Here is a 21299-nt window from a genome sequence, read left to right on the forward strand (position 1 = left end):
GAGCCGCGCGCCCGCGCCGCGCGCCGCCGGCCCCGCGGCCGCGTAGCCGAGCGCGGCGCCGAGCCGCAGCAGCTCCCCCCGGGCCAGGCCGTAAAGATGGCCCAGCAGGCAGTTGAGCAGCCGGTCCGGGGCTTCCCGCCGCGGATTCGAACCGTTCGAATCGCCCGGCGACGGCGCGGGCGCGGCGGGGCCCGTCCCGATCAAGGCGCCGGTGACTGGGCAAAGCGCACGGCCCTCCAGCAGGGTCGACTCTAAGGCGGGGATCTCCAACTCATCCGCATTCAATCCGAGTTCCCAGGAATCAGGGATCCACGCCGCCGCCGCTGCAGCAGCCGCAGCGGGCTGCGCTGCTGCCGCCGCCGCCACGGTGCCCTTGCCCGCCGCGCCGCCGGGCGCGTGCTGCTGCTGCTGGTGCTGCTGCTGCGCCGCGCCGTGGCGCCGCGCAGCGGGCGGCTGCGGGCCTCCGCCGTGGGCAGGCTGCAGCAGGTCCGCCATTTCCCAGTCGGACGGCAGCGCGTGGCGGCGCAGCGAGTAGGCGGTGACGGCTTGCACCAGAGAAGCAGACGCCGAGAACGCCCAGCACTAATTGGGGAAGGAGGTGGCGGCGTGGGTGTTGCGGGGGCGATCGGCGGCCGGGTAGCTGGAGCGCGGCGTGTTGGAACGAGTGCGGAGGGGTTGCTGCTGCTGTGCGCTGATCCCGCCGAAACCCTCGCCCGTGCCCCGGCAGGCGTGCTGCCTGACATTGGGCGGGCGCCAGGGTGCCGCCGTGCTGCGTGGGAATCGACTCTTCCCCCCTGGCCCTGCCTCGCCCCGCCTTTCAGGCCCCTCTCCCGCACAAGGAGACCCGACGCCCCCGCCCCACGCGGCCGGGCGCGCGCGCGCGTGTGCGTGTGTGGGGGTGCCCCACCTCCTTGAACCACGGCCTGATAACGTCAGCAGCCTCGCGCTCCGCCAGCAGCTGCAGCACTGTCTGCACGAACATCAGGCCGCGCTCGGCCACGTCCAAGGGACGGTTCAGGTGCAGCAGAGCGCGCGCCTGGGGGGGACGAACGAAGAAACGCAGCGTTTGCAGGTCAAGCGCAATAGAGGTTTGAGCACATGCATGCGGTGTCGGGCAGAACTGCCTCCAGCAGCAAGGGGAGGCGCTTCGAATCCGAGTCCGACCCAAACGCCTCTCATCAAAGACCAAGACGCCGCCGGCATGACAGGCGACACACACGCACATTTTTTTTCACGCGCACCTGGGCCGCAAAGAGGTACTGGCGGAAGGGGAACTCGGGAACCCCATTGCGTTTTAGCACAGCGCGCCGCATCGTGCGCCAGGAGGTGGTCAGCAGCACCGCCACGTCATCGCCCTCCCCCACGCCTGCCACGGGTGGGGTGGGGTGGGGTGGGGGTCAGGGGGTGGGAACATGGGGGCCAAGGGTGGGGGTGGGGGCGATGGTTGCAGGGTATGGGCGAGAGGTGGGGGTTCAGGGCGTTTGGATGTGTGGATGCTGATGCTTGCAGGTTCTGGCCCGCACTTTCAAGAGTGCGTTTGATTGCATCGAGCATAGGAGCAGTGTTGATGGGCCATGACGGAGAGCTGTGAAGAGGTGGGTAGGGCGGCACACTCCTGTGGTGCGCGGAGGTGCACCCAACAGCCTGCGGAGCTCACAACACACCCACCAAAGTCGAAAGCTGACTGACGCACCGCCGTGCTCCCGCCGCCGCCGCCGCCGCCCGGCTGCCCCTGCACCGACCCCGCCGCGCCGCCGCCCCCGCCGCCGCCGTCACGCCCAAGGGACGCGCCGCCCGCGGGCGGCGTCGGCGGCGCCGCCGCCGCCGCGCCGCCGGGGCCTTGGGCGGAGGAGCCGGATCCCGAGGCTGTCAACGAGGCCGAGGATTCGAGTGTGTCGAGGTAGCATGTCTCGAGCTCAACATACTCCTGAGAGGCGGGAAGGACGCATGATGTGATGTCATGTGACGTCATCGGCACACTCAACGACGCAGAGACAGGGACGGGTGGGCGCTGACGCCGCTGGACGCTGCGGACTCGCACTTTTCGAGGCCTTCAGACGCTCTTTCCCGGGGTTCTCGAGGAAACAAACCGCTCCGCTATCAAACGGCCGGCCGCGCACACACACAACCGCGCGCTTCAACAAAACAGCGCACAAAAACCAAGGAAGCGCACCAACCGCGCTCCATCGCCCAGTCGATCCACAGCCTCGTACTGCCCCACCTGGAATGCGTCCTCCCACAGCCCCGCGCCCTCCAGCATGAGGGCGAAGCTGTCTTTGACAAGGTACAGCGTGGTGAAGCTCCAGCTGGGCTCTCGGCGCTCGTTGAGCAGCTTGCGCACCTGGTGGTGGGGTGGCATGTTTGAGTGTGTGTGCGCGTGTGTGTGTGTGTGTGTGTGTGTGTGTGTGTGTGTGTGTGTGTGTGCGTGTGTGTGTGTGCGCGTGCGTGCGCACGCGTGCGCGCGCTCGTGTGTTCAAGAACAAAAGGTGTTCTCGCTCGTGTGTGGGGGATACGGGGGATGCAACCAGCAGACAGGCGAGCGGTTGCAGGCGCCGGCGAGCCCAGGCGCCGGCGCACCGCAATGATTGAGGAGGGGCGCGCGGGCTCTGATCCCTCGATTTTCGCGACGCCGCGATCTCAGATGTGGCGACCACCGCACGCCACGAAAGAAGGGCGGCCGGGCAGCCCCACAACGCCCGCCCCCCCACCCAGCCGCACGCGTCCGCGCCCTCCAGCCGCGCAATCCCCCAGGGACCCCACAGATAGCGGAGCGCGCAACCGCCTGCACGCACAGACACAAACACACACACACACACACACACACACACACACACACACACACACGTGCCCGCGCACACACACACACATACACAACCACATACACACACACAGGCGCGCGCACACACACCTATGCGCGCACACACATACACACACACACACCTCTGAGTCGTACCCCGCCTGCCGCGCCTCAAACCCGGCCTTCAACGCATCCCTGAGCGCAGCGTCCCAATCCTCGAGCCCGGCCACCCCCGCCGGCGGCGGCGGCGCGAGCCCGCCGGCACCAGCGCCGGCAGCGCCGCGGCGAGATGCGGCGGCGCCGGGGTCGAAGGCGCGGAGTGGGACGTCAAGCCGAACGACGCGCTCGCGTTTTTTGGAGGCAAAGTCGTCTTTCAAACGTTCGAACACCTTCCTGGGGTTGCAAGGTGTGAAATTGGTGGGCGTGACCCCGTGCCCATGTGAGCTCTTTCGCATGCACTGTGATTGGCGAGGACAACAGGGGTGTTGGGGGACACCCAACGGCGCTCGGTCCCGCTGCGACGCCGCGACGCGGCCAGCAGCATGCTGGTGGCCCGCCGAGGCCGCCCCTGGTGACCCCCCCGGCGGGCGCAGCGACCGGCGGCCGCTCGGCGGCGTGCCTCTGCGACGGACACGCACATCGCCCCCGCAGCCGTTCTGCCCTGCAGTCCCTAAGGGGCGACAAACAGGACTCAAAAAAACACTGTTGATGACGTCACCCTGACATCACCCCACTGCCGCCCACCTGGCGCCGCGGTCAGAGGCGTCAAGCTCAAAGGGTCGCACGTAAAGCACCAGCCACTCGCTGGACACGCCCGGGCTGCCCCAGTCCCGCTCGATCTCCAGCGTGGCGCGCTTGACCATGGCCCGGGTGGTGCTCTTGTACTCGGTGACGTCAGCGGTGGACACCTGGCGCGTGTGCGTGCGTGCAGATGTGCACGTGTGTCTACCGTATTTCACGTCTCTCGTGCAATGTTTTGTTGTGTGATCAGAACTGCAGCGAGCAGCACGCTCTGTGGGTGTCAAGCAGTCCTTGAACATTGGCCCCCAACTGGTCAGCGGTGCGGCGAGCCCCCGCCCCGAGGAGCTGCCCAGCGGCGCGCCGCCGCGCGGCCGCGCCGCGTCCCTGGCCCTGGCCGGCCGCCGCGACTGCCAGCAGCTGCGGCGAAGGAGCAGCTGCGGGGCAGCTGCCCTGCCTCGAGCGCTCCGGCGCAGGACCATGCGCTGTGTCGCAGAGGCAGCAGCGGCCATCCGATCCCCGGAACAGCAAGCCGATTGGCCGCGGCCGTGCATCCTCTTGTGCCTCCCATCGTGAGAGTTGATTCCAGATAGTTCCGAGTTGCTTTTTGCACAGGATCCGCATGAACCTCCAATGGAAGTCGTGGGGGCGCACCAAAATGACGTGTGTGTAGGGGTTGCGGAACCAGGTCACGGGGCTGTGGGAGAACGGCCGCAGCCGCTGCAGCCGCTTGTCGTTGGAGAGGACGTAGCTGGCGGGTCGGGGCGCGCGTGTGGGGACCGCGGGACGCATGGTGGGGTGAGGAGCGCCGGGGCACGCAGGTGAAGGGGTCGTGTGCGGCTGTGTGCGGCACGTCTTGCGTCCTGACCTGCTTCCATGTGCTGGCCCAATGCAGCGGGAGCCACACCTGCTGTAGCACTCGAGACATAGCATGACAGGTAGACACACCCGCGATGAGCCGCCGCCTGACAGTGCCAGGTTTTTCAACGTTGGGGCCGAGAGTGGCTGCAAGGCACCAAACTCACGTGAGCGGCAACTTCGGGACCTGCGTCGGCTTTCCGAACTTATTGGAGAGCATCAGCCCCTGCAGCGGTGTGCGCGCCTCCAGCAGCTGTGCGCACGGGTGCGGCAGGGATTGAAGGGCCATTTGGAATTGCCGGCGGCGGGTGTGACGAGCGGCGGGTGTTGTGCGTCAACAGCAACACGCTGCGTTTGTCAGGATCGCACTGAGAGCCTGTGACAGCGGCGTCACCCAGTTCAGCAGCATAAATGCTTACGTCCTTGATTGTCGTCCATAGCCCTGTCACCCCAAGCTCGTCCACCGCGATCACAAAGTTGCCTCCGAGTTCCTCCTCCATCCCGCCTCCCTCCCGCCAATGTTACAAAGCTGATACCACTACCTATATGTCATCGCCAATGGCTGGGAGCAAGGGCTCTGGAAACGATCTGATCCCCTGCCTAATGCACATGTCGAGCGGTCCAATTGCATGTGTGCGAAGGCACTTCTTTCTGCTCAAGTCGTGTGCCTCTCTGCCCCCACACGCAAGCAATTCGTTGGGTCACAACATTGGTCACCCAGCCACGATAACCGCCGGCTGGCGTGCCATATGTGCATGCACTGAGCAAATTGTGCCACAGCCAAGGAGCAGGCGATGCGTGCGTGCGTTACAATGAAAGTATGTACACCTCAACTACCTTGGAGTCGCAGTCGGCTGCCACCGCCTCACCAGGGAATCGCAGTAACAAGTGTGCGGCAAGCAGCAGAGTGCACAAAGCGATTGGGGTGTCCCGTAACCTTTCCGCCGGTACTCGCATGATTGTTACAGCTGGAGCCGCTCAGCTGGTCTGGCATAACCACGCCCAGTATACTCGTAACTTTGGCGCGACGCACAGTGTCCACTTCGGCCCAGAAGGGTTCACTGAAACCCACCCATCGTGCATATGCCAAGTGTTGGGTGCCGGTCAACATCGCCAAACCTAAAGTCAGGCAGTTAAGGCCAAGACCAGCCCTACTGGCACTAATAAAATGGAAAAAAGAGGAGCAGCACAACCACATGCGAACTTTGAAGGGTGCCAAGTGGGTCAAACACTTGTTCCGACGGGCAGGCCAGCGTGCACCACGATGGGTGTGTGATCCTGCTCTGCACCAGTAGTTGACGGTCACTCGGTTTCAGTAACTCATACAAATGCTTGCGCGGGTGAAAAGAGTGGCGGGCACGACGAACATCGCTTCCTCCCGCAGCACGCATCTTACGTTACATCAGCAGCAAGCGGTCGGCGAAGATCCCAGCGTATATGATGGCGCCATACCACTTGTTGGAGACAAACTTCGCCATGCAGTCCGGCCGATTGTTGAGATCAGCAGACACGATCTGCCAAGCCTGATGCGCCGCACCCGCCGCCACCGCGGCCTGGAACGCCGCCCCGCAACCAGCCGCGCCGCCGGCGGCCAGCAGGCATGCCGCCTGCGCAGCCGCGAAGGCCGCGAGCGCGGGCTTCGTCCTGTCGCCCAGCGTCAAGGCGGTCGACCCAATCCCCACTTTTGCGTCGTCGTCCTTGTCTTGGTGCGCATATATTGTGTCGTAAACCAGGGACCAGTTGACGCCCGCGAGGTAGAGCGGCAGCACCACCGGCCAGTCGCACGCGCCGGCGGCGGCCGAGTAGCCCATGAGGGCGCCCCAGTTGATGGTGAGGCCGAGGAACGCCTGGGGCCACCCTGTGATCCGCTTCATCTGTTTGAGGTTTAGGGTTCAGGGTTGAGGGTTGACGGTGAGGGTGCGGGCGGGAGGGCTCCGAAGCCAGGCCTTTTAAATGCGGTGCATGTTTGCAAAGGGGTCAAAGGCCAATTAGAGTGGTCAGGTCTTCCAGCAGCCAAGATGAACTCAAGCAACATGAGCTGCTGCCATAAAGCTGCTGCATCTCAAGGGGTCAAGGACTGTCCAGTCTCCCGACCACGCGGAAGCACTCAAGGCGTTGAATCGTAACCTGCCCCTTGTTCTGCTGTCGCCCCGCGCCCACCAGAGGGTACGCCGCCACCAGTCCCAGCGACGCGACGCCGAGCAGCTGCGTGTACGTGTTGAGCTGCAGCAGGATCACCAGCCCGAGCAGCAGCTGCGCCCCCAGGAACGCCACCGCCCGCGGCACCGTGACTGCGCCGCTGGCCAGCGGGCGCTGGCGCGTGCGTGCGACCTGGGGATGAGCGGCACCGGGGGGCCACAAGCAACCATGTCGCAGACGGGGGCGCCGGCGGCGCAGGCGGCAGCACATGCTGGGGTCGCGGAGCGGCTGAAAAATCCTGCCAAAACCAGTGCCCCAGGCAGTTACATCCCCCCCTCCCCCCGTGTGATGGCGAACACCGGTAGGAGTTGGCTGGCACACACATACAGGGGTCATCCCCACACCTGGCGGTCAATGTTTCTGTCCCACAGGTCGTTGACCGTGCAGCCAGCACCCCTCAGCAGCTGCAGGGCGGGCACGGGTGCATGCAGCATGTACGGAATAAACAGCTTATCGAGACTTTCAGCATGCATTTCGAGTATGGTGTTGATCAGGCCACGTAACATTTACCCGATTGGCATTTTCTGTCAAGTTTAAACCGTCCGGTGGAGCATGCAAGCCGTGCTGCTAGCAGAAAAGGGGACAGCTGCGCGCCGCACAAGCTGCGGATGCTTGCCCGCCGCGCAGGGGCAAGTCGCAGCCCCCAGAGCATGCACGAAGCAGCCAGGCTTTGATCAAGGCATGTGAGTGTCAGAGCTTCAGGGGTGCCGCGTTTGCGCTCACCACAGACCCTGCAATGAAGAGAGAGGACAGCCAGGGGTCTGGCAGCTGCCCCGGTGGCGCTGCGAGCGCAATGGACCTGCAACGGCCGCGGGGAAGAAAGGTAGAAAAGAGAGGGTTGGGTTGCAAAGAGTGCCCGCCTGCTGCTGGACCGCAACAGCAGGAACTGCCAGGCATGGAGGGTGTCCGCCTGACGAGCTGCCGGCGGCGGACGCACACATCCGGACGCCCTCGGTTGTTGCCCGGCGGGTGCGGGGGCGCCGGCGGCGCTTTGTGTGCCTCTTCCGCAGCCACAGCGTGTGCGCGTGCGCGTTGGTGCACACGTGCGTGCTGCCGTGTATGCTTATGCGTATGCATGTATTTAAGTACGTGTTTGTGTGTGGGGGTGTGTCATCCCTCGCATCTGGAAGCCTGGCAGCCAAGCGATCACGCCCCCGCTTACCAGAGGCCTGGCCAAGCAAGGAGGTAGGTTCCTATCGGCTTCTCCAGGCGCATGAGGTGTGCGTAGGGCAGCGCGGCTGCGGGGAGCACTTGCTCAATCCAGGCTGGACGCGACGGCTGCTGCCGTTGCTGCTGCGGCGGCTGCTCCTGCTGCTGCTGCTGCCACCGCTTCTGCTCTTGCTGCTGCTGCTGCTGCTGCTGCTGCTGCTCTGTGGCAGTGCTGCTGCCCACATCGGATACGCCGCGCGGGCCCGCCTCTGTTGCAAATCCCTGCGACGCCGTCAATGGGATGGCAGATGTTGCAGCGCCAGCCAGTGTCAGCACCAGCTGACGCTGAGCAGTTGCTTCTGTTTAGAGTGGCAACGGCCGCAACAGCCTGGATTTACCTTTGCATGAGCAGAAATTTCATGCCTGCCACAGCTCCATGGAGCCTGCGCTGCAGCTTGATACGGCGACGCTTGCTGCTGAAGCGCCCGCGCCGACTGCTTCAGTGCCTGCAAGCTCCGCCACCGTGTGAGCAGGCTCCCCGCAGCTAGACGCAGCACATGTTCAGATGTTTGTGCGGCCATTCCGGGCGTCTGTTGGGCGAGCTGGCCAGTAAATCGTTGCAAGCCAAGGACTTGCTGCGTCGCCCGTCCCTAATCGTGCTGTAAAACTTTGGTAAGGTAGCAGCGTTTGCGTTTCCTTCAACATCATGATCTAGCACCAGGCAGGCGGCAGGCGCCGGGTGGGTCACCAAGTGACCACTGGTCACGGCAGGACAGACACGAAACCAGCCAGTGGGACAACGCAGAGGGAGAACACACTTTCATCGAGGTGTGGAATTCCTGATTATTCTGTTCAATTCATCCACACAGTCATGCGCCTTGCCATCACTTGTGGCAAGCCCAGCCTGGCAGCTCAATCGCTGGACCTTGACAACACACATCAGTCCATCCCCCCAGTCCAGTTATCCTTGGAGCGCGGCCGACACATGACACAGCAAGAGTAGCCCTCGTGTAACAAGGTGACTTGAGGCAGGTTACAGAACAGGCACAGTGGCGCCAAGTGTTCGGTTGCCATCTAAGGTTGGTTCATATGTCACGCCACTCTCTCCGTCGAGCCGCTCGCCGCCATGTCGCCACAACTCCTGCGGCGGGTGGCTGGAACGGCCGCCCGAGCCCAGGCGCAGCGTTTCTGCACGTTTTCAGTGCATTGGGGCGCCCCGTGCATTGCATGGCGGCCGCGACGGTGGCGCGGCGTTGGCAGCAAGCAAAAAATTCAGTCAGCAAAGAACCACGACCCTGAGCCCTAGCCCTGGCCCCCTTTCCAAGCTGGTGAATAGAAAGGGGGCAGTGACGGGCTGAAAGGGGCAAGGCAGCCAGGCGGAGCCATTTGGAATCATAAGGCGCGCCAGTGGACTGGAGTGTCATGTCGGAAAGCTTTCAAGGGCCGCCCCCAGAAACCAAGTGGACTCAGCTGGAGGAGTGAGTGTCGTGGTGGTAGCTGCCGGCCGGAAGTTTGCACCGCCGGCCGGACAGCCGCGAAGAGATGCATTGTACTGCCAGAGGGGGCGCTTTGGCGCGCAAGGGAGGGCGGGCCCGGCGTGTTGCAGCCAGGGTTTGCGAGCGAGATGGCACGCGCTGGCAATTCGTTGCGGATTCGAGGTACTGTAAATATCCTAGCAGGGCACAGGGGTTCAAGCCGCAGCCATCAATGTCCCTGCGGTGTGGGAGCAGCAGCGAGGCAAGTTGTGCACGGCAGCGGTCAGCGTTTGATAGAGCAAAGAGGCTGCCCAGCCGGGCCAACGCCCGGAAGCTCGGCTCACATGCCTCCAGCATCCTCTGACGTTCCCATGCGTTGGACCCTCGCTGGCATGCATGTGTGCACACACGCACGCGTGCGCCCCAGTGTCAACCTGATCTGCGCCCATCCAGTGTTGCACTCCATCAATTCCCATCGAATCCCCCATTTTGAAGCTGTGTAAACGTAAGCAACCCCTCCCACCGGCACCCCACCCCCCTCCACGCCCGGCGCCTTTGCCCAGAGGGCTGTCCCAAGTAACCAACCTTTTGCATGTATGCTATGAGCTTCTGCTCGGTCGTCTGCTTCAGGGCAGACTCCTTGGGGTTGCTCCTGCCCATCTCCAAGCCCTGCAGGGGCGCGCCGTACGGCGACGGCGTGCCCGCGCCGATGTTGTAGCCGATCTGGTTGAGCACCTGCCTCGGCAGCGCGGCGGTCGGCACGGCGACAAGGTTGACGCCGCAGGGGACGCCCTTGATGATCTCTGTGCCCAGGGGCTTGTCGCCGCAGGGCCAGTTCACGGTGGTGTTCGCGTTGGGGTAAAGCGCCGCGCGCTCCGCGGGCAGGAACGCGACCGGCGTGTTGCCGACGACGGGGAAGCCGGCGTTGGTGAGGCCGAAGCCGTTGACGATGCCGGGCTGGCTGCTGAACGGGCCGATGCCAGAAACGTAGCTTGTGGCGTTGCCGCCGCTCCAGCTCACCATTGGGCGGCCGCCGCTCGCGCCCTGGGAGCCGCCGTTGGGCAGAACAGCTGGGATCGCGCTGATCGTGCCGTCCGGGTTGTTGACAATGCGCACGCCGCCGTTGCCGGTGGTGATGGTCGTGACGCCGCTCTCGGGCGCCGCCGCCGCGCCGCTGCCGCCGCCGTTGGCTGCAGTGCCGACCGCGTTGCTGATGGTGGTGCCCTGAGGGAGCACGTCGCCGGCTGCCAGCGTGTTGGGGTCGATCTGCCTGCCGTCGGGGCCGGTGATGATGGTGTTGGACCCGATCACAGCGGCCTGGCCGCTCGGCGCGGCCGCCGCGGCCGCGCCGCCGACCGCGCTGACGGCCGCGCCGCCGCCGTAGCCGGCCGCGGCGCCCGCGCCGACAATCGAGCCGTCTGGGTTGGTGACGATCGTGCCACTGCCATACGCAGTGGTGGACCCGGCGGTGGTTGTGCTGGAGCCGCCGAGGACGGTGGCTGGAGGGGTGCCGTAACTCGTAGTCACGGTGTAACCAGGGGCCACGCCGCCGCCGGCGATGATGGACCCGTCGGGGTTGGTCACGATCCCGCTGCCGCCGCTGCTGAGCACGCCGGCGGCGCTGCCGCCACCGCGGCTGCCGCTGAAAATGTTGTTGATGCCGTGAGTAATCCCGTTGAGGAAGTTGGTAGCGCCGTTTGCAAACGCGGTGAGGTCGTTGCCGCTGCTGCGCGCAAGAGCCGACACGTCCGGCACGGCCGCCGCGCCGGCGCCGGGGAGCGGGATGCCGCCAACGCCGGGGAGCGCTGGCAGCGGCGGCAGGCCCGCCACGCCGGGCAGGGCGGGTAGCGGCGGGATGCCGCCGATGTTGCCATTGTTGATGAGGCCCGGGGGCAAGCCCAGTGCGCCGCCCTTGCCTTTCCCGGAGTAGGCGACGGCGCCCTTGCCCTTGCCGCTGGTCTGCACTGCGACATACTTGATCTTCTTTACGGGGCGGGTCACCGTGACGGGCTCCTGTGTGCAGAAAGGGTGGCAAGGGGTAATGGTTTAATCCAAGGCCCCCATATTCTATGGTGTGCCGTGGAGGTCGGCCCTGCAGAATTGCCTGTCTTTGAAAGCGGTTTTCGCCCAGCCCTGCAGCACCGACTGTTAAAGCAAATTTCTGCAAAAATTGCCACTGCTCCCTGGCCGCATGCGTAAGCACCATGCGGCATGGGCGCTAGCAGCCTCCTGGCGTGTCCCCTTGTGCAGGCCTGTCTGATAGACGCTGACAACCGACCATAACTGACCCTCCAAGACCACGATCGCAGCCCGCACCTTGACAGTGACCTGCTTCTGCACCACCTGCTGCTGGGTGATGGTCTTGGGCTGCTGCACTATCGTGTCCTCCATCACAACCTCGGGCTTCTGGACCGTGACCGCCTCGTACGTCGTAATCGGCGTCTTGACGGTCCGAGGAACCTGCACGTAATCGGTCTCCATCCTAAATGAGGGCTTCATCACCACCTGTGTTTTGAGGCGCCGCAGGATCAGGCGTATGGGTTATGGGTCAAACGCATTGTGGGGCTGGGGTTTATGAGCAGGGCTGAAGCATGCGGTCTGGCTCTGTGAGTGCCGCACGCACATGGGCAAGGTTGCGCCCGCATGGGACGTATGCAACACTCCCAAAATTCATCAATGGCAGGGGCCAACCTGCTGATTGTTGGTGAGCTCCGCGTCAAATGTAGGGCTGCAGTGCGGCAAGTGGCGGGCGTAGCAGCGTAGGGGCGAGTTTCAGAGGGAATACTTCTGCCGTAGAGCGCATGGCGATGCTTGTTCGAGCGCTTGCAGCCCACGGAGCGCCAACCTTGGCGCTTGCAGCCATATTTCGCCTCCTTGGCTGAAGCTCATCTGCACACATGCCTGCTGGCCAACCCCGCCCCTGAGCACATTGTGCGCCTGGCATGTCACCAGGCATCCCCTGAACCTCCATTGCTACTGACGTGGCAGGCGGGTCCGCACAAACTCACAAGAATCCCTTCCCCTTGCCGCCACCAAAGTTCGTCGTGATGACAAGGTTGGGCTTGTTGATGACTTGGGGCTGCAATTGTTGGACACGCCAAAAGAACGGCGTGAGCTTGGAGACGTCGGCAATGCTCTCATCTCACTCGCTGCAAAAACACAGCTGCTGGAGCATACCTTGCAAGTGTTGGGTCTGGCAGCCTCGCCTGATTCCACAAAAAGACCACATCAAGAAACGCAACCTTGGACCCACCTCCATTGAGAAGGTTGGCTTCTTGACCATCTTGTTGTCGTACTCCGTGTGCGACTCGTAGGTCGTGTGCGGCTGCTGGATCACCTCGGTGCGCATCACAACCTTGGGCTTCTACAGGGCGGCACGGAGCAGAACGAGCGCCGGCCGCGTGAGCCTCCTGTGCAAAGCCAGCTGCTGGCCTGGCGAATCATGGGGCTTGTTGACCCACGCTGCATGTCACCCTGCGATCTGCATAATCTTGCACGAGCAGACCGGCATTGCAACCAGTCTAGTCGTGCGTCATCGTGCAAAGACAGGGTGAAATCAATTGATCTATCCTCTTGAAGTCAGCACACCTTAACCACCACGTTCTCCATGGTAGTGACAGGTGTGTTGACAACCTCATTCGTTGTCACAATTTTGTCTTGGTACTCGGTCACCTGATACCCATCATTTTGGTGCGAGGTGGTGTTGTCATTCAGATGCGGGTGAGAACATGCATGCTTTGCAACACACCCAGCACATCGCATTCAGAGCAGTGATGCCAAACGTGATTATCATTGGCGAAAGAAAGGGACCAGCGGCCAGATCCACCACAAGCGGCAAAATGCACAGTCGAATGGCAGTCGCTTATTGCTTCTGCCCAGCAGCTGGTGCCCTGCTAGTACCCTGCCACCAGGAGTCCCCAGGCTTCCCCGCTGCAGTGTGGCAATATAATCAGTCAGTGCTGCAGACAGAACCCACCTGCTCATACTCCACCGTCTCCTGGGGCACCATCGTGATTTGTGGCATTTTTGGCAGCTCGGGCAGTTTTGGCAGCTCCGGCAGTTTCGGGAGGTCCGGCAGCGCCGGCAGCGGCGGGAGGTCGGGCAGTTTCGGATGCTCCGGGAGCTTGGGCAGCTCAGGCAGCTTCGGAAACTCAAACTTGGGGAACTCGGGAAGCTTTGGCAGGTCGGGGAGCTTTGGGGGATCTGTTTGGCGGAGCGGATGCAGGGGGGCAGGCGGAAGGGGGAAGGGGGGGGGTGGGAGGGGCTGGCTTGCCAGGTGTGATCGGCGAGTGGACAGGCTGTGAATGGGCACAAGGCACTCATGCTGCTTGGTGCCCACGCGTGGCATAAAACAGGGGGGCCATCCGAGCATGCTGCTGCAATGCTTGGCACGCATGTGAAGCCCTGCAGGGCCCGGGCACCGGCTGGTTGGCGCACATCGCACACGCGTCAAAGGCAGGGAGTCTGAAAAGGGGGCGCGGGCAGACAGCGGGTAGCCTCACCAAATTTGGGGATCTTGATTTTTGGGATCTCGGGCAGCTTGGGGAGCTCAGGGAGCTTCGGGGGATCTGCCGGCAGGCATGAGTGGAAGGGGGGCAGCAGCAGGGTGAGGGGCAAGAGACTTTTGGAATGCAACGGAGGAGCCAGGTTCGATGGACGAGCAGGCAAGCCACAGTTGGTCGCCAACCACCGAGTGCTGCCTGCTGTGCAACATGCACTGTACAAATTGAGGGGTCCGTTGCTGTCAACCTATTGCACAGGCGAGGCAGCTCAAGGCGCGTTATCTGGCTGCTTAGGGTTGGGAGCAGACAATGGTCAAAGCAGTCGATATGAAGCGAGGAATTGGGAGCCTTGCGGCGATTTGGGAAGCCATAGACGAGCTAGATTTTTGAGGTAGCCTCACCAAACTTGGGGATTTGGATTTTGGGGAGCTCTGGGAGCTTGGGCAACGCCTTGCTGAATTTCGGCGGCTCAGGAGCCGTGAACTCCGGGAGCTGCAGCTTGGGCGGCGTGACCTTAGCGCCAACGACGCGCAGCTGGCGGCGGGGTATTCCCACGACATTGTGGGTCTGGATGGCACCCAGGTCCAGGTCGCCGAGGTCGGGGATGAAACCCTCCGAGTGCGCGGCCGCGAGACCGAGGGCCCCCGCCAACACTATCACCGCTACACTGAGCCGCAACATTGTTGCGACGATTTAAGCTGCCCTCAAGGGCTGGGCCCGGTGCAAGGGCTGCCACGCAAGGTGCCCGCGGACGGCGAGCGGCTTTCAATTGTTACGCGCCAAGAGGCCACGAACTCTGTGCTTGCGAAGCCCTGGTAGTAGTGATTGTTGAACATATCAGAAGCAATCAAAACGGCGGGATGAACGTTTCATGGGGGCTACGGGGGCTGTGTTGCTGCTGCGGGGTGGCACCCGGCGGCACGCAGCGGGTGAGACTGAGGCATCTGAGCCGTGAGGCGTCAGCCGGTGCAGCATGACAACACCAAATCCAAAAAAAAGACTGAAAGCCAATTCAGTTACAGACTTTCCAACCAAAAATGAAAAAACAGAATGTGCAGCGGCTCCAATTGGCCATGAAGGATGGATGGACCCTGGATGCTGGTGGATGGCGCGCCATTGCGGCGGCTATGTTTTGGGCAGTGAGGAGACGCTGTGAAGTGATGGGCAGTATGATGCAGATGCTGCGTTTCAGGGTCATCGCGTGCAGGGGCGGGGCCGCCTCTCAGCATATGGCCAGGGCGCATCTGTCATGCAGCTGTCAGCGCTGCCACTGTCTGCCGCAGCTGCTGAGTCAGCCACCCCCATCCCCAGCGCGAGCAGGGCCTCTGCTGCCGTCTCCACCGCCGCGTGCTCCCGCTGCACCACCACCCGCTGCGTTTTCACCGTCGCCTGCTTAACCACCGTCACTCCGGCTGGCTCGGTGGCGTCCCGCTCCGCCGCCTCAACCGCCCGCCGGCCGGCAGCCGCCTCATGCACCGCCGCCCCAACTCGCGCGCCCTGTTCGAGTAGCGCCGCGGGGCCCTCTGACCCCATCACCCAAGCCGCTACGGCTGCCGCCTCCTCCTGCCCTAGGTCCCGGGACCCGGCCGACTCCTCCTCAACGTCTGACGCCTCGTCCTCCGCCTCGCCTCGGTGGTTGATCTTGTGCTTGTACTTGCGCCTGTGCCATGCCTTGATGATCCTTTCGGTAGGATGGACAGGTGGGGGAGACACAGCCGGATGTGAGGGACTGAGGGAGCACATCTGGTGTGTGTGGGAAAAGGTCGACTCCAAGCCGCGACCACACACTGTAATGTTTTGATGGGCTGTGGGGCACAAGCACGACAAGGGGACCCTGCGCAAGCCCGCGCCTGTGCGCGCCCATGCATGCATGCAAAAGCGTCTGCCCGTCCACAACCGCTCATGCACATGCGTGCCCATGCATGCGTATATGAGCCCTTGCCCGCACCTGACAACATCTTTAGGCACGCCTTCGGACTCGTACAGCCGCGGGTCGGACAGCAAAGCCCGCACCCACACGCGCACCGCCGCTATCTCGCTGCGGGGGCAATACGATAGCGCAAAAAGGCGTGAGTCACTGCGGGTCACTTTCTTAGGGATGTTCCAGACCGACATCCGTGGCGTCGCACGCGGTTTCAAATTAAGTGTGAGCTACTGGCCTTGGCATGCGGTGCTGACAGCCTTATGTTTGGAGAGAAGCGCACCTCTTGACGTTCTCCTTCAAAAAATTGGCGCACTGCGGGAGCCAGGCGGCCAGCGCGCGCAGCGCCTTGTAGGCGGACTGGACCTGGCGCACCGGCCAGTACTCCAGCTTGTACACGTGGCGCAGCAGCTTCTTGAAGCTGGTGGTTCCTATGTGCAGCCGGTTGGCCGCGTCGCCCATTTTCAAGCACATGGCCAGGCTCTGCGCGTTCAGACACCGGCAAATGCATGTGTCAAAAACTGGACCCCTGGGCTTCAGGTCGAGGCGAGTCGTGGTTTTGGAAGATGGGCTGCTGGGCATTGCTTAAATCACTGAATCATCAGTGTGTGGTGCCCGCAAGATTTCAGCCGCTGGGGACTCGTCACCTGCTTGATGTTTCGCCACACCTTGGCATCATACACCATTTCTATCACCGGGCCCGCCATCTGCACATGTGTGCAGGCAGAAGGGCAGGGTCAGCGGTGATTTCAAGCATGCTGCAGATTGTGATATTGCACCCTGACCCTCCGCACCTGGCGCTTGTACGCTGTGCTCCTGCTCCTGCTCACGCACCCAGGCTGCGCTACGCTACGCTACGCTGCAGGCGCACCCAATCGCACCGCAAGCAACAGGTCATGTCAGAGCACCGTTCGCATAAGGCAAGGGTTAATATCCTATGTTATATAGTAGATCAAGACACTCTGGGGAGCTCCTGCTTGGTTTCGCAGGTCGCCTGCACTGCGAAAAAACCGCAACACGCAATCGAGCGTTTTGAAATTCAGAGTGGTTTTGAAAGAATCGCGTTGTTGTCTTGAAGCTACATGTGACACGCATCGCTGGGCGAGAGGAGCGGTCGCCGAGCGGCTGAAGCTGCGCCGTGACAAACTTCGAGCCCTTTCGTATTCGGGTTTCTTGGGGGACTGAGAGCTCGATGGTGGGTTCATGAATGATAAATCAGAATTTTTTGACGCAGTCCATCCCGGCAAGCCTGCTGCCAGGTTTGTGAGACTGCCACCTGCCAGTGTTGCTTGTGCTGCATGCAGCGACCGCTGCACAACAGCATGTGCGTGGGCGCATGCTCCGCCTTCACCACGGCCAAGCAGACATCCATCAGAATGCTGCAACAGCTTTGACATGGAAATAAACGCAGCCGGCAGCAGAAGCGTCGCACGGCTGGAGCGCCCTGGCCAGCAGTGTACAAAATGCCTACTTCCCCAGTCAGCCTGAACGGCCCCTTGAAGGAGCCATTAAGACTAGCGTAAATGGGGCCGCCACAGCCCTGGCGCATGCGTGACCCATGCGTGCCGCATTCTGCCTCATCGTACGTCCCACTCTTGCTGTCTTGGCAATCATGCCTTATTACCCGGTGTAGCATGCTGGCTTGCGTGCTGGCAGCTGGTCCAAGTGGCGCAGCCTGCACCCCCGCTCGCTGCCTCTTAGTCAATCTCCAGTCGCACCCAAAGGCAACGCACTTTATCGCCGCGCGCAGCAACCCGTCCACCCTGCAACTCGTCGAAACGGACATGCTGTGCCACCCCGAGTGATGCGGCTGCAGCGGCGGCGGCGCCACGCGTGATCGGGCCGTCATGAGCAGCGACACCAGGCCCCTGCCCACGTGCGTGCAGCTCCGGCCCATGCAGACCCCCGCTCTTGAGCGCGCCATTATGCGATCGCGCCAGCCTTGGGAACGCAGCTGGGGAGGACAACGGGACAGCCCCACGCGGCCGCGGCCTGCAGCGACAGCCCAATCGCCGCTGCGCACCCGCCGGCCGCCGCGGCCGCGCTGCGCCGCCGAACGCCAGCAAACACAAGCTCGCGCCGAGACGCCGAGGCGCCGAGGCGGCGCTGGGCGTGGGCGGCGTGCTCTGCAGCGGCAGCGTTGCCGAGAGGGCGCGTTTGCGACAGAGGTGGTGGCACCGCCAGGGCCGGCGGAGGGGCACATTACTGGATCCGACCCACACAGGGGCAGCCTGCAGCCCTGCCCCTGTGTCGGTCTTGATGCAGCAAGTAAAGCTGCCAAATGTTACAAATGCTTTTCATGTCCCGAATGGCCGCACACGCCTGCGTGCAGTGCGGCTGGGGCGGATGCGCGGCTCTCGGGCCGCCTGCCAGGCTCAATTCCGGGCCCAAAGGCGCCGTCAATGCGCTCCAGTCAGTGTGTGCCATTCTGGGACCCGCGCCTGCCTTGCACGCAATCGAGGTTGCGGCATCTGACGGCGGCTGCAACATTGGCCCTAGCCTGACAAGATTTGCGTGGACGTTGTCCGCGCCTTCACATCCCAAGCAGCCGGCGAGCCGGTGGCAAGTTCGTATGCTCTGCGGCTCACGTGGGCTGCACCGGGGCTGCCTGAAGCTTTTGGGAACCTTGTGCAGAGGCTCCAGGTTTTACGCCATGCGTGGATGCCACCACAGCAGCAGCGGCCTTGCGGCTGTGCGCGGTCGAGGCCATTGGGTGACCCATGGATTTTGCAGCCAGATTGCTTGGACAGGGAGGGCATCAGAATGGGAATTTGCAAAAGTTCGGGGACGTTGCGCCGAGCAGACTTGTACATTTCTTTGGCGATGCTGCTCTATCACACCCCAACCTGGCTTCAAGCGACGACGCCCTCGACCGCCCCTTTGTGAATCTCAGCTGTGATCACACATTGAAACCTGAGCCCGTCCTTACGTTGCGGATTGCATGCTGCCTGCAAAACAACCTTGTAGTGCAGGCAGCACGCGTGTTCGTGTTGGTCCAGCAGTGCACTAGACGGGTGCCCAGCGGCGCAGGTGCAGCAGCGCGGGGCGTCCCCTCTTCAGAAATCGATTCCAGCACACATGCGTCCTGTAGTGTTTCCCTTGCCCTGCAAACGCGGCCACCATTGAATCAGCGGTCCCGTCAGGGGATTATGCACCGGTGGCGCAAAGCAGCGTCTGTCTTGTCGTGTTTGGAAATGAACACACAGTGTGGCGTCTGCAATCCAATGGGAACTGCAGTGACCGCTGCCGCCCGGCGCAGCTGCTCCAAGCTCATGCTTTGTGTGCACGTGCGGGTGGGCCACTGCTTTTCCAGCCTGCCCAGGGGGCAGATGGCGGCTGGTGGGTCTGCTATGGGGACGCGGAGCACACATACATGTACAAAAAGAATGGCGGGGAGGCCTATAGGAAGGTGTAGAAAAAAACTGATGACATACAATACCCAAGTCCCTCCGCCACAAACTGAGTGTGCCTGCGGCGGAGAGCGATAGCAGGCGTGCAAGCAAGCAGCACCAAAGGGTTTGCTGCATCCTTGCCTGCAGACCACGTGGACAAAGGCTGATCGGAATACATTCAAACTTTCAAAAAGTGCGGTGTCAATCATCGCGATTTCAGGACTTGGTTAGCCGCCCCATTTCATGCGCTCTCTTGTTCAGAGGAAGTTGCGCAGCCGGTTGGTCAAGTCGGGTAATTTCCAGCGCAGGTAAAAGGGCCAGCAGGCCCTGGTCAAAACAGTCAAAGGTTGCATCCGATCGACCCGCCTGAGTGGGGCAGGCGCGCAGCCGGGCACCTTGGGCACAAACGTCATGCTCTGTATGGCTTGCATTATGGTAGGTGTTTGTCAGACTGATTTCAACAGCGTGTGTGGTCTGCATGTGGTCAACTCTGCGAGTGGTCAGTTGTCCCCGATCTCTGGCACCTCTCGTTGCTCCGGCCTCCAGGGGACCTTGCCGTCCCTAGTACAAGCCTGTTGAAGTATAGTTTGTGTTTGCATGTGTGCATGAGTCTGTGTATGTCTGATTGTGTAACAGGGTGAAAGAGAGAGAAGGGGTGTGTGTGTGCTTGTATGCATGCGTGTGATAGGGAGAGAGAGAGAGAGAGGGAGAGAGAGAGAGCGAGAGTGTGTGTGTGTGTGTGTGTGTGTGCGCGCCTGCGCACATGCATGCAGGTATCCAAACTCACAGCCGCCTGAGCAAGGTGCAGGAAGATATGAGTGTTTTGCAAGTGTCAGCCGAGCTTGATCAAAACGTGGGTGCAATGCAGGCCGCCCGGCCGCCCAAAGCTCCCACCTGGAACAGCATGAAATAGTTGGTGTCCCCACGCGCGCGGCCGCGGAAGAAAGGAGGTGTGTAGAACGTCTTCCCGATCAGGGCGCCTGCGGACAGGGGCGCAATCGTAGACGGAGTGGGGATGCAGCCAACAAGAGGGCGCCGAGGGTTGTTGGCAGTTGCAAGAGCTGAAGCTGATCTGGAATGTGCTGCTGTGTGCTGCGCAAGGTGACAATCGATGTCACACAAACCCTTGAACCTCCTCGAATCCACCTTGGAAGTTCGGCTCGCTGCGGCCACATGGTGTAACTCTGCTGAATCCTTCACCCTGCGTGCAGAACTCTCTGCTCAGGCACCACTGGTAGAGGCTCCCTTGTACACAAATCATCGAGCCCATCCCCACACAGCGGGTGCACACACACCTCCAAGGAGTCCCAAAACACCACGAGCAACGCAAACAAAGCCGAGCTTGCCCCGCTCACCGCCGCCGAGGTCCCGGAACTCGTCCACCACGCCGTCGGCCCACGCTTGGAACAGCGTGTGGAGCGTGCGCCAGCCGCCCGCGGTGAAGCTGGTGATGTTGGGCCTGTCGTCGTCAAAGTGCCACGCGGGCCGGCCGTCGTAGAAGCTGGTGGGGTTGAAGCGGCCGGACCCAGTGAAGATCATGTCGCCGGCCCCTGCAAATCGAGGAGGTCGCGGTCGCGGCGACAAATTACGAGGTTTCCGCTGGCGTTGGGATGGGAGTGGGGACAGTTATGGGGAAACGAGGATCATCCCTGCAAGCTCGTGCTAGCTGCGTCTTGGCTTGCGAGGGTGTGAGGCAGCAGCGGCCGGTGCGGGGGGGGGGCCAGCGGGTTGCCAAGGACGCGTTTGGCGTGATGGGCATGCCCTGCGGCCCTGCCCTGCGTGCGGTGCCTCGGGTTTGCATCCGCGTTTAAGCTGCTCACCGTCGTATGCGGATATGCGCTCCTCCTGGGTGTGCCCCTTTGGAATGAGGTATTCATGCTGCAGCAGGGGAAAAAAGGCAAATACAAAGTTTCAAGAGGAGGCAAGGATGCAGAATTGGCACACTCGTTGAGCGATTGGCGTGGCAGGTCGAGGGAGTGTGCGGCTGTGGTATGGGGGGGAGGTGACAAGCAAGTTCACCAGGCCACCGGGAAAAGGGCTGTGGCTTCCAAGCAGGGGCGCGTTGAAGCGCGGTGGTGCTTCCAGGCCTCCTTCCTGTGTACTGCCCGAAACGCAGTCCACACTTGACCCCACTGGGTCCATGATGCATACGGGTTGCGCATGCAGGCCCCACAAACCCCTGGAAGAGGTTCACATTGAGGGTCGTCCCAAAACGTGTAGGGATCCCCTCTTTGCGCTCCTCGCCAAAGCACTTGCTGCGACGGGCGG

The 21299-nt window shown here is 62.5% G+C and overlaps 4 protein-coding genes across 4 annotated transcripts; all 4 read right to left on the minus strand.

The window, feature by feature from the left end:
- Window positions 1-582: 582 nt before the first annotated feature.
- MNEG_3022 (hypothetical protein) lies at window positions 583-4893 on the minus strand (the record flags this gene model as incomplete). The annotated part of the gene is made up of 11 exons (XM_014048496.1): window positions 583-732; window positions 908-1036; window positions 1242-1366; window positions 1669-1927; window positions 2222-2341; window positions 2941-3190; window positions 3542-3705; window positions 3836-3955; window positions 4190-4286; window positions 4561-4646; window positions 4813-4893. The coding sequence occupies 11 exons, from the start codon at window positions 4891-4893 to the stop codon at window positions 583-585; spliced, it is 1581 nt and encodes a 526-aa protein (XP_013903950.1).
- An 897-nt stretch (window positions 4894-5790) lies between these two features.
- MNEG_3023 (4-hydroxybenzoate hexaprenyltransferase) lies at window positions 5791-14399 on the minus strand (the record flags this gene model as incomplete). Its single annotated transcript, XM_014048497.1, has 14 exons — window positions 5791-6267; window positions 6554-6724; window positions 6937-6996; window positions 7316-7391; window positions 7755-8023; window positions 9802-11229; window positions 11533-11721; window positions 11908-11944; window positions 12225-12295; window positions 12470-12580; window positions 12805-12888; window positions 13193-13419; window positions 13719-13784; window positions 14120-14399. The coding sequence occupies 14 exons, from the start codon at window positions 14397-14399 to the stop codon at window positions 5791-5793; spliced, it is 3546 nt and encodes a 1181-aa protein (XP_013903951.1).
- A 513-nt stretch (window positions 14400-14912) lies between these two features.
- MNEG_3024 (hypothetical protein) lies at window positions 14913-16346 on the minus strand (the record flags this gene model as incomplete). Its single annotated transcript, XM_014048498.1, has 4 exons — window positions 14913-15399; window positions 15667-15756; window positions 15923-16122; window positions 16308-16346. 4 exons carry the CDS (start codon window positions 16344-16346, stop codon window positions 14913-14915), a joined length of 816 nt encoding a protein of 271 aa, XP_013903952.1.
- A 3185-nt stretch (window positions 16347-19531) lies between these two features.
- MNEG_3025 (hypothetical protein) lies at window positions 19532-20570 on the minus strand (the record flags this gene model as incomplete). The annotated part of the gene is made up of 3 exons (XM_014048499.1): window positions 19532-19603; window positions 19926-20011; window positions 20387-20570. The coding sequence occupies 3 exons, from the start codon at window positions 20568-20570 to the stop codon at window positions 19532-19534; spliced, it is 342 nt and encodes a 113-aa protein (XP_013903953.1).
- Between the last annotated feature and the right edge of the window lie 729 nt (window positions 20571-21299).

This window comes from Monoraphidium neglectum, assembly GCF_000611645.1.
Source record: "Monoraphidium neglectum strain SAG 48.87 unplaced genomic scaffold scaffold00365, whole genome shotgun sequence".
Lineage (NCBI taxonomy): Eukaryota > Viridiplantae > Chlorophyta > Chlorophyceae > Sphaeropleales > Selenastraceae > Monoraphidium > Monoraphidium neglectum.